At 32.2% G+C, this 16,534-nt stretch overlaps 2 protein-coding genes across 8 annotated transcripts in view; one reads left to right on the forward strand and one right to left on the reverse strand.

The window, feature by feature from the left end:
* Positions 1 to 15,955, reverse strand: part of LOC116340485 (adenylate cyclase type 2) — a 47,189-nt gene extending 31,234 nt beyond the window's left edge. For 2 of the 7 annotated variants that reach the window (XM_031767011.1, XM_031767005.1), the window contains exons 1-2: positions 15,581 to 15,804; positions 3,953 to 4,255 (exon numbers count right to left, since the gene is read on the reverse strand). In XM_031767011.1, coding sequence (XP_031622871.1) covers positions 3,953 to 4,028 — 76 coding nt within the window. In that variant the 5' untranslated portion in view covers positions 4,029 to 4,255; positions 15,581 to 15,804. Of the gene's footprint in view, positions 1 to 3,952; positions 4,256 to 4,724; positions 5,008 to 15,030; positions 15,284 to 15,311; positions 15,414 to 15,580; positions 15,806 to 15,859 lie in introns of those variants that run through there. The other 5 variants (XM_031767007.1, XM_031767012.1, XM_031767010.1 and 2 more) reach the window with 5 other exon arrangements.
* LOC116340487 lies at positions 471 to 1,541 on the forward strand. Its single transcript, XM_031767014.1, has 2 exons — positions 471 to 588; positions 665 to 1,541. The coding sequence occupies exons 1-2, from the start codon at positions 544 to 546 to the stop codon at positions 1,367 to 1,369; spliced, it is 750 nt and encodes a 249-aa protein (XP_031622874.1). The 5' UTR covers positions 471 to 543; the 3' UTR covers positions 1,370 to 1,541.
* Positions 15,956 to 16,534: the final 579 nt, after the last annotated feature.

Below are 16,534 nucleotides of genomic sequence, written 5' to 3' on the forward strand. Positions count from 1 at the left end.
TGATGAGAAACTATACTAATAAGATACATGCATCTTATTAGTCTTCTAACTAGTAACATTCTAATAACTATACTTATTACTATACTTATTAGTGCAAAAAAATAATAAGTAATAATATAGTTTGATCTTATTAGAATGATAAGATAATAAGATGAATAATAAGATACCGAAAATGCCCAACTGTAAACGTGTTCGTTCGCAAAGACAAATTTCGTTTCGTGTTCGTTCGTTTTCGTGACGAACGCGAACGAACACGAAAACTAACGTTCATTGACACCTCTACATGGTAGTCATAAGACCCAATATGGTATAAATTTTAGAAATAAGAATATGAATAAATATCAAGTAAACACAGGTGTAATGATCTTATCATGTAAAGATGATGAAATTTTCTAGAGTTTCATATAAACAAATATTTCAAATATTCAACTAAAATACGTAGTACAAAACTTCATTTTAATTTTGTGTATAAATAAGCTTGTGCCAAATGCGAGAAACAATTAATTTTTAAACGTAGCTCAGAAACGAAATTTAGTTTCGAAAATGAAGATAATAATTTTTTTGCTTTGCGCTCTCGTCTTCAAAGAGGTATTTTTCATACAATCACTTACTTTTTATATATTAAAAATTATTTACTGTGAGTTAATATTTATGAATGTTCCAGACTACAGCTGGTGATGACGCGGCATCAAGTATTAGAAAATTACAGAATAAACTACGTTCTGCTGACGTTTTTAGAAGTTTCATACCGAACACGAATTTTTTCCCCGAATTAGACACAGCCATTTTCCTACTAGCTGACGTGGAACATTCAAAGCCGCTTCAAGCACTTTTGCATCGAGTTGAAAAAGCAATGAAAGAATTAAATAGTAGATTCCAGGAAATCAAGACACCAATATTGGAAGACATTTCAGAAACGATTTCCAAGAGTTGCTTAAAAAATGACTGTGATAATACGTTAATCGAACGTAAATTTAAGTTGACATATGTATCCAAAAAAATCTCTTTGATGACCTCGGCGGCGGATGCATTTAAAAAGAATGTTGAAAATTGTGAATTAAAATTGGTCAATAAAATGCTGAATGGAACTTTACCACAAATTACAAGTAAAATTCAAACTTTATTGATTCGCGTGGAAAAAAATGTTGCTGTCAACAAATCTGAAGTTGAAAAAAATATTATTGATCCATTGAATACGCCAGTTGACACTCGTCTTGGTAATCAACTCTCAAAATGCATCTACGATCACTTCAACGATTACATGAAAGATCGAAAAGAAGCGCATAAGCAAATCGTAAGATCGGGAAATGCTGATAGCAATAAAAAGCAAAAAAAAGAACACATAAATGACGTGATGTTAAATAATTAGCAATCTTCTCCATAGCGTATGAGCAGAGCTGTTGCTGGCATCATGGAGGCGCTTTTATTCTATCATTTCTCTCAATTTTTCAAACATTTCCAGATATTACTCAATTTTGGTTATATGCAGCTGTTATATATCGAAATGAATAAAATCTGTTGATAAATTTGCTCGCAATATGTATTTATTTGGTTAATATTTGATTGTTAAAACATAGAGAAAATCCGTTTTTTTGCCATAATTCAAATTGTTCATGTCCAAAGTCCGGTGTGATGTCTATTTCAAACAACCGAATATTTCAAATGAATCCGTTTTACCATTCCAAGTGATTGGACACGACTATAATCGGTAAGACCGGGTGGTTTTGCGGCTGAATTATGTTGATAGAATTTCACACGAATGTACTTATTGTCGGATACAAGTTTGCTATACTCTTTAATCTCGAGCAAGTCATTGTACATAAGTCGAACGTTTTCGGATAGATCCAAATGAATATGGTACAAATCTATTGAAAATATCGAGAGGAGAGTATATTTTTATTCAGACATTACTCAGCCATAAGCGCTGAATAACAAGAGGGTATGTTATTCAGCGCTTATGGCTGAGTAATGTCTGAATAAAAATATACTCTCCTCTCGAGAGTATCTCAATATATTCAATAGAAATATTGTGGTCTCAATACCGTCCGAAAGTCCGTTGTAACGCACTCTGACTCTGGCCTCACGGTTTGAAGACAGTACGATTCTATCGTCGTAAAGAACCTTTTCGTACTGTTCGGACTCCGAATATTCGATGATGCTTGCACGAACGTGGATTGGTTTTTCCAATGGAACTGATACAAATAAGGGAGTTGGCTGACTCGGAAAGCGGTCTTGTCAACCGGTACACACAGAGATATTCAGAATTACAGATAAAAGTCAAAGATTCATGCGATTTATAGCATTGTACTATGAAAACACTAGCATCAATTTAAGGTTATGTATTGAAATTTGACAAGTTATATAATTCCAAAAATTGTATGTAGTGGTAATATTTATCAGCTGGTCTGATATGTCCAATTATAATACTATTTTCAGCATAATGTAGTACTAGAATATTTCTGTGTGTAGTATATAGTAGCCCGGTGAATTTAGGCTCGAATCTGTTCGATTAATGACCCAGTTGCGGTATTGTCCATCCGAATCAAAGTCCACCTCTTCCGAAATGGTGCCGGAAAACAGCACAATGGCCGAGAATAAAATCACAAATTTCAATTGCATCGTTGTCACTTCAGTGTTCGCAATGTATTTTATTCGGAAATTTGCAAGGCTTCAAGCAATCTTGACAAAATCATTCTTGGCTCATTTTTTTATGGAATTAGTCGTTTTATCAATTTTTAAGTACTTAAATAAAAACAATTAAAGAGATACAGTAATTACACCAGTTGACGTTCATGTAATGAATTTATTCGTTCTTTTTTCCAAAAAATGTTGCCTCATCACTTAAAAACAAATTGAGACTGGATATTTCGCAAGACTCTCGTAGTTCACTTTGTTTTCGTCTATTTTTTGCATATTTTTTCCAATAATTTTTCAATATTTTCTGCAATTCATGTTCTTTTGGAATGAGTAAAGGGTGGAATTATTCCACAACAAGGCAATTAATAATTATCAATATTTTTGGCTGTATCAATGTCTTAAGACTAATGTCATGTATTGTACACTGTGTACAGTGTACCACATCCCCATAGTTAACATGGCCAAAAAACCGTTGCTCTGAGATTTTCTATACCCAAAACGCATAGAAAAACGATTAGCGATTTCAAAATTTTGGGGTGATTGCAATACTTTACTGCACACAGTGGGTGTGCGGAAAAGTAATATTGAATTTTGAATTGCTGACTATGGACTTTTCTTGAAGATTTTTTCTACCTCTCGCCCATCAAATTTATTGCTTTCACTGTCTTATTCAGTTCGTTCAAAATGTATGCGTTTGTTTGATGTGTTGTTTGAAGTGAAGCGAAGTTCATTGAAAAATAAATAATATTCACTTGAACAATTTTCGAATTATAACACTTGAAGGTAAGTTAATATTCAACGATCGCTTCTTGAAAGTCGGGAACTTATGTTTTATAGGAAAGTCATCTTTATAAATTTTACATACAATTTATGTCTATTTAATCGTTTACTTTTGTTACTTTGATTTTCCATTAATGAATGAAGTTTCCACTTGTATACAGAAAATCGTGATTCTCAATTTTATGTGTTCAACACAAATTTTAATCGCGACTCCCGCGCGAAAAGGGTTGCTGTGAATAGTTCAAATGATACAACAAAAGTTTATTTGTAATCAGTATTCCTTATCTTTCGAGGAATGAAACCGACACAAGCCAAATCTACTATCTGCTTGTTTGCAACAATATTTGTTAAATCATTTTCAAAAACCTACATTGTATGCTAAATGATGATAATTCGATCCATAAAAGAGAATTAAGTTACTAATTAGCCATGAAGTCTTGCAACTGTGGATTTTATGTAATATATTTTCCTTTCTAATTAACTTAAATTGATACATTAAAAAAAGCGATGAACATTGCCATCAAAATAAACTCACCCGGTTCAATGTCTGATTCATCATTTTCTTTACTGGAATATAAGCTGTCATCATTTTGTTCGATGCCTTGAAACATGTTGCCGCCAATTCGGTGTATCTTTTTTTCCTGAATATTTTTTTATAATGCCGTTGTGGGTGCTATATTGCTGGTCGTTGTTTTTTTCGGTCTCTCGCTATCGTTCTGCTCCCTTTAAATTTATTTTATACAAATTTTATGATCTTTATCCATTATTTGTGTGGCGCTTCATAAAAGTTGCTCTATTTAAACATTACGATGCTATTTACTTGATGCATCAAAGTTCACTGTAAACAAAAAAACAGGAATATACGTTAAATTTACTGATGACACTTTTTTTAAAATGAAAATGGAAAAAGCCCATTCGCAAAACGGAAAGTAAAAATGTTCAGTATTTTTTTTTAAACGTCGACATAACTGCACATTTAATTTTATGTTATTTTCACATATTTTTACTTCACGCGACTAAATCGTTATTTTATAACTGCATATTATTGTTATACGACGGAAATTTAATTTTTAGTAAAAAAAAGAAGATGGAAGTATTTAAAAAACAATGTGTAAATGGTTTTGAAGGCATGTAGTGATACATGGTGTGCTGTTAATTTTATTGATTTTTAAGCGGTAATTTTCTGTATAAATTTATGCGGCAATCCAATTATTGATTTACTTTTCTATTCACCCAGTTGCTCGGTGCTTAAAAAGGCATTTGCGCCTGGTATTTGGTTGTGTGGAAAAACCGGCATTAACAATTACCTTGATAAATAGTCATATTCATTCGAGGTTATCAGCATTTACATTGTCGGCTTCGATTCTATTTTACATAATTTGAATATTTCATCGCAAAGTACAGACTCAAAAATTGAGAACACAGACCATGAACAATCTGCAAGTAATTTCATCGTCGTGTTTGCATTATTATTATTGTTATTATTTGATCTCAATCCGTATTACAAGCACAATCAAGCGATGCTGTCAATCACATGCTCAACAATCAACGCGCCAAGTTAAATGAGATTTTCTTGGGCCGCGATGTTTTTCTTTGGTTGCACAGCAATGAGGCCTAATTTTTTAGTGGAACCAAGCGAATTAATTTTGTTGCATGTCAAATTGAGAACTCAACACATACAAATAATAATGGATGTACTGAGTAAAGATTATCAATCAAATGCCAAACAACGAGCTCGTGGACGTGGACGCTTTCGTTCGAAAATGAAGTTACACGTTTTTACTTCGTTATGTTATCGATGAATAAATCGATGTGTTCGTGTTCCATTATTATATATCGAAGGTTATCGATTATCTTCCATATGACTTTTCTTTGAACAACATTTTCTTGACATTGACGGCTGCATTTGAAACAAATAATCAATACACACTGAAAAGTTTTTGAAAGCAAGTTGAAATGGCAAAACAATAATAATATTACGAAGACAAAATAAAAAGCGTTTATCGCACGAAATAGATTTGTCTATGTTTAATGATTGTTGGTTATTATGCTCAGTGGCACTGTGAGTGTTGCACATTTTTAAATTAAGAAACTCACTTAACATGGATAAAAACATCATTTAAAATAACATGAACTTGAACAATGGCAAATTCAATAAAGGCGATTCACTTCTTCTTCTACTTCTTACTTCATAACAATATAATTCTTCTTAGCTTACAGTTATCATTGTCACGAACTTTTTGCGTCACCACTCACCATTCTTTGCATTGGCAATAATAATGCCTATTGTTCAGCGCGAATGAAAAGAACACATCACACGAAACTCCTATCTAATTCAATTGAAAACATCACACAATATGCATATATATGTGTGCCATTGTATCTCGTGTCTCTGTGCGCACAAAAGCCACGGTTATTCTCGTGACTTTTTGTTGTTGTTGTATTTGTGTTCTTTTTCGCATCATACATTAACTGCCACAAAAAAATTGATTTTTATTCGGATGAATTTATTGTTTGATTCAATGTTTACGGATAATGTCAAACATATTATTGTGACGTCAATTGCTGTGGCTTTTCATGTACAGTAATTAACTTTAGAAAATATTTTCTGCGATTAGAACCTTTTACAGACAGAAATGAAAGAGAAAAAAATTAAAAGAGTAATATTTAACCACGGCAGTTCGATTATCTCAAGTTTAACGTTAAATCTATGAAAACCACAGCAAGTGTTGGCATTTAATCTAAACATTGAAATGAACGTTATAGGCGCACGTTATGTTTGTTTTACTCGAAGTCACAATCTCATTTCATTAATACGTCAGCCATTGATATCCATGATACACAATACACAATCATTTTGACATTATTATGTAATTGCTGGACGAGTGAGTGTGTGTCCGCGGTTTAATGGTATGAATAAGCAGCCGCAAACATTGTTAACAATAATTATTATCATAGTTGTTGTTGGCATTCAAATTACAGTCATTTCGATTCTTTCGACTGTTGATCTGTTATGCATGGTATAATTACTGGTTGCATTTTCGAATATTTAACAAAGATCAAATGACTGCGAATGAAAAAATATGGTTTCCCATTGTTTTTCAATGAATGCGATTGTACATTATTAGAAAATCTCATCTGGAACATTGATTGCACGTGCGCTCACATTTCATTATTTTTTTATGAAATGAACGTATTTTTGCATTTCGATTCATTTGCTGTGTTGTGGTTCGAAGTGAATTGTTTGCAATTTTGCAAAAACATGTACGTTTGGGAATTGTTGATAAGATTTTGGTTTCATATTATCAATAAATTGAATGAAAATGAATTATTTACAGGGAAAAACAGTTTTAACATTAAATATTGACATTTTCATTTGATGAGTATACGTATTTGTCACAAAAACTATGTGTCATACGAAATCATTCAAATGAATTTGTTTTTGTTGTTGTTGCTGCCGTTGAATGTAGGTATACACTTTTATTACATCATAAATGGGCCGCAATGATTTATGTACGTTTATTGTTCGCAATAGGTCTATAACTTTAGTTATAGCCTGTCAAAACCAAATTAATAATTACCATCATCGAGGGCATACTGAAGGTGTCATACACTAAATTGTTTGCACGCTTTTTAAGCAAAAACCAAATTTGTAGCACTTCAGGTTTTTCGGTTTTTAGATTGTGACTTTTACGAAAGGCGAACAGCGTTCAAATGGAGTGAATATATTAATCATTTGATCGATCGATAAATATGGGGACTAATTTGAGAAAATATTTATGAAAATGATTAGAATAAAACGAGAGAGAGAGAGAAAGAGTGTCAAGAACACACTTTGATTTTAAGTAAACATAGAATCTTTTGGTCACACAGTTTCACCTTTTATGAATAATTTGCTTAAATCTCAAAGAGGTGGCTATTATTAGCTGCAACTTTCATCCTTGAATATTGAATTTCTCATTATAATGGAAGATTCTCGGGCACATTACTGACTCTGCATTAGTTACACAAAACAAAATTGGTTGAATAACATTCAAAAACATTGTTTTTTGAATGTACAACTTTTGTTTTTATTGAATTAATCAAATAGCGTTGTCATTGACAGCATTTATAAGAAACAATGTATCATGTTTTACGGGAAAATAATAACGTCGCTCAAATATTTGTAAAAACCAACATAAACATCGTCAAAATTAATGTAACTCTGCCAAATTAATATGTATGTTGACAAAGTTGTACCCAAATATTTGGCGTTGCACGTTCTAAATTGAATTTGGACACTTTAACGGGGCGGGTTTTTCTATCGAACTTTCGTTTTTTATTCACATAGTGTGATATACGCTGAATTGAAAAAAAAACTTTAGATATTTTTACGAGATTCACACAAAAACAATTCGTTGAATAATTCATCTTCTATCCCGGTAATGGTAAAATATACAAAAGTTTGCTAAACAAACACCGTTTGTGAAACATTTTATGATTTCTGGTCTATGGCAAAAATGCGTTTACAGTATGATTTAATGGAATTATTCATCCGGAGAAAAAGTTTTGGAAAAAAAATCGGCTTGATTAAAGTTTTTTTTTATCGTCATTTGTTGATAGTGATTGGATATTGACAAAGGTTGAATGAAAAAACAACAATGATGCATAAAATTTGAAGCAAAACGTTTTTATTTTGCGTCAGCGTAATAGGTTACGTTATAGTGCAGGTTCGTTGCTAAATGCCTGTGAAAATGTTTAGTCTGGCGTAGAAAAAAAAACTTGGTGATCCATTTAAAATTTGTTTGAACAATGTCAAAACAAAAACGTATACGCTGGAGAATCAACAATCTTATTGATTTTCATCGGACTGAAAATGACATGAATGATCTATTGGAAACGTCTGAGCCTATTTGTTGAATAAACCTATACATAGATAGAGTGCATTAACACTTTCCATCTACGATTCTTTTAAATCCATCCAAAAAAAATAATTTGTCCTAAAATTCTGCAAGTTCGTTGCCATTTTTGGCGTGCTAAACATAAGGACGACACCAGGATTGACATTTATCGATGTTTTTCTTTTTGCTTGACTTAACGCATTCTCATTCATTTTCGCATGATGAAAGTCAATTGGTATTAATTTATTGCGAAATACATAAAATTCGTCCAAAGCTTATATTCCCCGCTCTCGTCCATTATAATCTTGTATAATTCAAGTATTAATGAATACTTATGCAGTCATTCAATCTAGTATCTATTGTTATTTCAGATCGAGTGAATCACAAAATCGACATGAACGTTCTTGAAGTTTTATTTGTTTTGTTTCTTTTGCAAACAAAAAAAAAGTTCATTTACAAGTCGAAATTCGATACTTAATGAATAAAATGCACGTTACTCCTGATTAAACAGAAATATCGAATGGTTTATTTATATTTATTCACATTTGAAGTGTAGCTCTCAATAGATTATTATGTCGAATACACTTAGCAGAAAACATCTAACCAATCCACAATATTTAGTTAAAAAATATTTGATTCAAAGGCATAATCAAAAATAGAGTTCAAATTATTGTTGTTATTGATACCTCATCATCTGAGCTAACCGATTATAATAATGTGGAACGTGATGCTTTGAATGAAGTAAAGAATGCCAAGCAAATATATAAAAATCGATCAATCGATTTTGATGAGTGGCATTGTTGTGTCTATTGTTGTGCAGAGACGTGATGCGTGGTCCAACTTAAGTTGTTGTTTGGATTTTATAGTCATCGCCAGCTTTACACAGTATTATTTTATTAATAGACGTTCATTAACGTCAAACATATGTTAGAATGCCGCCGCAGGGTGTATTCAGTTTAGTTAGTCTACAGGTATGCATGATGTTGTCAATATGTGTGCATTTGGTGAAGCAAAAAATGATAAAAAAGGTCGTTTCATTAGCAAAAGGCTAATGAATGACAAGCACATTCCTATTTATAAATCATAACCTGTGCAAAATCGTGCGTAGAACTCCCTCATCACATTCAAAGAGACACATACGGTAGAAAATATTAGTTTTTTTAAACTGTTTTCCATTGTTCTTCTTCATATTATAATTCTAAATTTATACTGAACATGATTCACACTTGGAACACACATTTTATATTTTAATCAAATTTGCATAAAAGAAGAAAATTTCGGAAAATGGAAATTGATGAACACCTGTGATGTATCACCAACGATATACATAATCACTTATGAGATTACCAATTTTTATCAACACTTTAAAAAGCACCTCGACATGCTCGAGTGGGAAAAAAAATCAATATTTTCGACAAATGCACGTACACATTCTTGTGACAAGCATTTTCAGTGATCGTGACAAAAGTTATTTAGGGCTTTTTAATTAACTTTATTGGAAACAAACATTTTGGTTGATAAATTAGTATTTCTGTGGTGAATAAACGGAATTTTCTATTTCTTTTCCTATGTGATTATGTTATTTCCTAGCATTTATTTATGGTGCGTTTATTCACCTTGACACCACAAAATTTACCATATTTACCGCAAGTTTATCATACCGAAAGTTTCGTAGTTGCGTTAGAAGTGTTTGCGTGTCTGTTGACGTTATTTTTTTCTCATGTTCATAATTTTATCATAAATTCAGAAAATGTTGTGAATAATATTCAAGTTTTAATGAGAGACCAAGAAACTTAGCGCTTTACATACAGCACATATTTTACATGCATGCCAATGTGGTGGTGTGTAAGGTAAATTCTCTTCGAGGTCTCTTTTTTTCCGTGCAATCAACGCAAAATTGAAACCATATGTTTGGAAATGCTGCTGTTGTTGTTGCTGGATTTTTTCGAATCAATTTCAATGCATTCACGAAAAAAAAGAACATATATTAAATTCCTGTGAACTTGTCTCGCTGAATATTCAGCGATATGTGAACCATGTGTGTTTTCAATATGAAAATATTCGAAATATTTTGAAGGAGAGAAAATGTCGACGCTCTATTGGGCCGGTAGAATGGGTTGTTTGAAATTCATTTCATTTAACAAATAGATGTCAAACGATGCATTCAATTGTCGATAACGTCGCCATTTTTCTACGTTTAAATGAAACGCTTGAACAACTCAAATACATTTTCAACGCACACATTTGACAGTTCGTTTAATTTGGCTGCAACGATTTGATATGGTGATTGTCAATCTTTGGACAACAGAACAAACCCATCGTTGTCTGGCGAAAGACAACGTTTATTTACAAATGGCGCAGCTTACGCATACACAATGTATTATTATAATATTTTATTTACATTGGTGAAATCAAGGCTTGAATCTCTCGATGAATTAATAAACAAACATTTAAATTTGATAATGACGATTTTGACCTAATAAATATGAAATGAACAAATAAATCAGTTGGAAAAAAGCAAATTTGTGAACAAATTCTCCTCTCGATCGGATCGGCCTCTTATCGTTATCAATGCTTATGTCAGATTGATTGATTTACATTGAATACACTCGTATGAAATCTATAAATAGCTCACACACAAAAAACACGTGAAACACAAACATACCAAGTAGAATATGGCCATGGTCGGGAATGGTAAGAAGATTGCTCAAGAAAACCAATTGCCGAATGAATTTCTATAGAATTTGCAATGAAGTTTTCTTAAAACTTTTTACCAACAATTATAAACTCTACTAAATATACACCCAGTGTTCTGCCAACGTATTCAATTTACGACACAGAATACCCATTTTCTTCGTGCACACGTGAAAAACTTAACTCAACGTTTTATTATACGAGTGTAAGAAAATTCGAAAAAACGCAAAACATTCCACATAAATTCTGAGTGAATTTTGGAAATATTTACTTCTGTAAATGATTCGGAATTTATCTACTTTCCTTTTATACAAACAAACACAACATACAGTGCTTTTTAGTAAAACTTTATTTAATCTTTTTAAAATCATTTACAATTGCGCATGATGCATGATGAAATATGTATTGAAGCAAAGAGAAGTATATTTTATATTCAGTTTGCAGTTCCATTGTGATTGAACATAATAAAAAAATATCAAACAAAACAAACGATTTAATGCACAGTTCTGTATTAGTAATACAGTGTATAGTGCACAGTAATGCATAGTTCTATTGTAGTTTTATGTCTTATCGACGTGCTGTGCAACCAATAAAGTGCATTAGGAAAATGAAAAAGAACAACAGCAGCGCAATATAAGTAAATGATCTGATTTATTTTCAACCAATAACGAAAACGCCACCTAGAACATTTCAATACTCAAACCAAACTGGCAACCAGTTTAAAAGCAGTTTTGACTGTCCTAGGTGGCGGTTTCGTTTTTGTTTGTATATTATAACTTTGCAAGCATATAGTGTTTCCAAACTTTGCAGCACAATATTTTCCATTAAAATTCAATGAAACTCTTGTATGTTCTTTGAGTTTTCTTCGCGTTTCGATTCCTTGGATCGATTGTGACAGCGTGGAGAACCGAATCCAGGTCTCGTACTAACATTAAAATGGAATTGTGTGTTTACGTATGCGTTTCAGTAACAATAAACAGAAAACATTAAAATGAAAATAAATCAAATATAGCAAGCATATTGTTTTCCATCAATAAAAATTCACATTTCAATTTATTCGTTTTCAATTGAAGTTTTTTTTTTGTCGCACAGCGCACATCTGTCACCAAATGACAATTGTTTCATGAATAAATCGGGGGCTGCATTAAACGCCATGATTTCCGATTTAGATTTGAGAGCAATGGATTAAGGAGATTAATTCAACTTTAAAGTGCCGAAAGCCATTGATAATGTATTAATTTTTCTGCTTCACTTGAAATGCGATATAATTTATCTCCGGCCATTAATCATCGGAAACTCATTCTATTTTGTCCATATATCACATCTGCGCAATATTTTCAAGTATTCATCCCAAACCATTTTAGTAATTTGTTTTCATTTTTTTCTTTCGCAAAAAAAATCTCTGAATTTTTCATAATAACTCATTGGCTGGATGGATGCAGACACTTTACTCTCTATAGAGCGTGTGGCATACGCTTCAGTGCATTTTATCGTTTGCCTTTTTTTTTTGTTTACATGTCATTCGACATCTGAATAGACGAAAAATGTTACTACTTTCGGTCGAGATGTGAGATTGAGTTACATTAGTTCAGCTTCCGTAGCTATTTGCTTGATGTACATATACAAGCAATAATGTACATTTATTGAATGTGAATTATGGGGAAAATGAATTTCCGCTTGATTTTCAAACACAATTGCATATGTGTATGTGTGAGTGGTAATGATTTCTCCTAAGTGAAAAATCTATTTTAAATATCCGCTTTACGCATAATGGCTCACCAACTTCACACTTTCATTTAACACAATTTTTTTTACAAAAGCAAACAAACTCGGCAACAGATGCAATGGACGATTCTATATTTGCCATAAATCACAACATGAGCACGTATATAAACCAATTGCGAATAAATGATTGCATTTTGTATAGAAATTGTGCAGTTTTTTTTACATTTCATTTTCTTGTGTCACACTAGAGAGTTGCATGGGAATTGTAGACTTTGGTGCTGTCACATTCGTTGATTGACTGACATGAACGTTGAAAGTTATTTTAAACATCATTTTTTACAAACTTTGTCATTCTTAGACCGACAGAAATATCAGATAAAGTACAGGCTCTCTCTCTCTCGCTCTCTCTTTATCTATCTGCCTCTCTCTTCGTCTCAACGGATTCGAATGAGCAATGTTCACATCCAACTTTGCTGATTTTAATGTACACAAAACAAATTCATTGTTAAATTGAAAAATAAAAATGAATTTGTTCCTTATTTAAACATCAACTTGTATCTAATTTACATGCTTTTGTTGCTCATGATTACTACTTAGATCATTCATACTACTATTTTCGAAAATATTTGCCATATTTTCTACACTTCCTCGTTTCTATTGACTTTATCGATAGAAAAAGCTGAATAAATAGCAAGGGGCAGGCGCTTCACTTTTTTATCATTCTGTTTGTTTTGGTTTTACGATTGAATTCATTTGATGTTCTATTTACATTTGTAAAAAAAAAATCCAATATTCGTATTGTTTAAAAATGATGCTAAATGATGAGGAAGAACATGAGAATGACAGCGGAAAAAAATGCGAGAAATGAGAAGAGTTGAAAATGCATTGTTACTATGATATAAAATCAATGAAAAAACCCGAATGAAATGCTCGAAATGAAAAAATGACTCTATTTTGATACATGAATTTCGATCATTTTGAATGTGTATGAATTAAAATTGCGATTTTTAGAGCATACAACATGATTCTGACAGATTTCGTATTGGTTTGATTTTCAACATCGAGTAATATCCAATTTCACACTCTCAACTCTAGTTGAATGTGATTAAAACATTTCCAATTCGATGCAAATATTAAAATCCACAACGGCAAAACCGCAAAAAAAGAGTAAGTGAGCAATATTTTTTTGTACGTATAAAATAGCAACGCACTTCATTATCGGCAATAATTTATTTTAAAATACTTGTATGATCGTGAATATATTTAAAGTGTTCATTGGCTTAATATGAAAATGATTGAATTCTATAAAAAAAAAATAATTGCCACCATGGCTGTGTTAATCAGTTTATGTAAACCTGCCAGCTATATATATCATGTAATTTTTTTTTGTGTTCGTTGATGTTTTAACCTTCGTCTGGGATAAATAATTATTTTCGATTATAATTAAATTTCAGCGGAATGTATGTGTGGCGATTCAACTTGAACATTCGACTGAATAAAATCTATCGATGTTCATCGTGAGCCGTTCAAAAAGTAATAACATTTACAAAAAAAAATCTATTTGGCTTGAGTGTACAATATCCGAAGGATAGTGTTTTTGGTAGAAGAACGCTTCACTTGGTTTAATTTAATCAATTGGTGGAACACATCAAAATTCTGATGAAAATGCAATCTTTTGATCACAAATATTTTCATATGTTGGCCAATATTTATTCAATTGCACAGCAAAAAAAAGCATACACAATTAAAATGCATAGGAATTATGTTTGTATAAATCAAAGCACTTTCTTTGAGCGACTGAAACGCGATATATATTATTTTTTTGGTCAGATTCTATAAATACGACTATAAATAAACAGTTTGCTTTGTGAAAGCGACTTAAAATAATAAGTACGCATTGTGGGTCAGATCGTCTAAAATTAGTACATATTTTCATTTCGATTATTTTCATTTCGATGCTGTATGTTTTGTGCAATGAATTTTGAAAGAAAGCCAAAAGTGGAAAAACCACATTTACTATAACTGACAATGGTGTAATAACAAATAAAATGTCAAAGAGGTTGATGTCATTTTGGCGTATTTTTTACTGGGATTTTTTTTATTCAAATATAAGAATAAGATTTAGGCGTCAATTTCAATTTTGTATTCACACATTCGTATTCATCATTGCACACAAATAAACGCGCACGATCGGTTCAATTGATGTGGTAATTCGTGCGACAACAACGACGACGACATGACTTCAGAGCAATGATTTAATGAAAGATTTCCGTTTTGTATTCAACGGCTAAAGTATTCAACGATGATATCATACGTTATAGAAAAAGGCGATAATCGTTTTAAGGCGAGTTTATTTCAGCAGCAGCAGCAACAGTAACAACAAGCATTAAGAGAAGTCTAAAAAAACCCGCACATCTTACGCACATATATAAATTTGCCTTTTAATTGATCATATCATTGCGCGCGAGATTGTAAATCTCATTTATTGTTCGTCACTCACTTTTCGCTTGAATTCAATAATTCGTCCAACTTTTTCATATGACATAGGCAAATGAGCACATAGGCATATCGAACAAACAGATTGTAAATATTTACGCAAGATTTTGCACTCGTACGTTGATTGCGTCAAAATGATCGAGTACACTAAATTCAACCACCAACACCAAATGACACATCACATTTACATAAATAAATACAATTTCAACGAACATTCAATGATTTCACTTGAAATATATTTGTTAAAAGTTATGTTTGTCTTGAGCAAAAAGAGAAAAATCAAAAACAAAATCGCGAACTTTTTGTTGGCAAAGAATTCGGTTTAAAATTGAATTTTATGAAATAATCCTTCGAGCTGTATGACTCACATTAAATTCATCATTTTATTTTATAGATTAAATGATCCATAACCACGGTTATAATACGGTATATCGCCGAATATTTCATACATATTCAGAATCTCTCACTTCAAAAACTTGGTACACATATCATTCACATGTGACATCACTCATTTCTTTGTTAATATGTGTTTTAAAAATATTTTTGGAATTTCTAGAGTAATAACGGTTTTACTGAAGGAAAAAAATGTATATATATACGAAATAATAACAACAATAATTAAAAATTATCATCCGAGCACAGCTTACACGCTTCGCGTTCAATAAACCTTCGATGGAACCGAGTGATAGAGTATTTTTTTTTCGTTTTCAAATTGATAAAGCATCCATGCTGTTGGATGTTCGAACGCGAACTGAATTCACATAAACTCTCGACTCATGCATACAAGAAACGTCAAATTGGACTTACCGACATGCGGCGGCAACAGCACGGAAAACGAAATCAAAACAAAACCACACCATACCAAATCACGTTAGACAACGCTTTTGCTGTTGCCATTGCCATTGCCATAGGCGATAGGTATGACGCACACACACAGACGCACACGCAACGCATAACAAACTGTAGCTTTGCAATTTGTGCATGTGCTCCATTCCATTGCGGCCAAACACAGCAGCATACAGAAATTGGAAATGAGCAACACATGATATACTTGTCGGAACTGTGTGTTTATGTCAGGCCAATATACATCGGCATCTGTATATGTGTGCTTGAATGTTTTGTATGTAAATTGTTTGAACGCCAGTGGTGTAGCTATTGAATGTCTGTAACGGTGTTTAGTCTAACGACGAGCGTTTTGTTTATAAATTTAATATTGCCGCAGGCTAATACTCAATGTTTGCATATACGTTTGTATGCGATGGTACGTGTTTTAGTGATGATGACGACGACGAAGCATTACATATGTCTTGTAATTTCTCTGT

The sequence above is a fragment of the Contarinia nasturtii genome, unplaced genomic scaffold (genome assembly GCF_009176525.2).
Source record: "Contarinia nasturtii isolate CC-2019 unplaced genomic scaffold, AAFC_CNas_1.1 Cnas_scaffold_695, whole genome shotgun sequence".
NCBI lineage: Eukaryota > Metazoa > Arthropoda > Insecta > Diptera > Cecidomyiidae > Contarinia > Contarinia nasturtii.

Excerpts from the sequence above, each read along its gene's own strand:
- LOC116340487 (XM_031767014.1), top strand. The coding sequence starts at position 544 with ATGAAGATAATAATTTTTTTGCTTTGCGCTCTCGTCTTCAAAGAG. Across the intron at positions 589-664 it reads GCGCTCTCGTCTTCAAAGAG|ACTACAGCTGGTGATGACGC; the intron begins GTATTTTTCATA and ends TGAATGTTCCAG.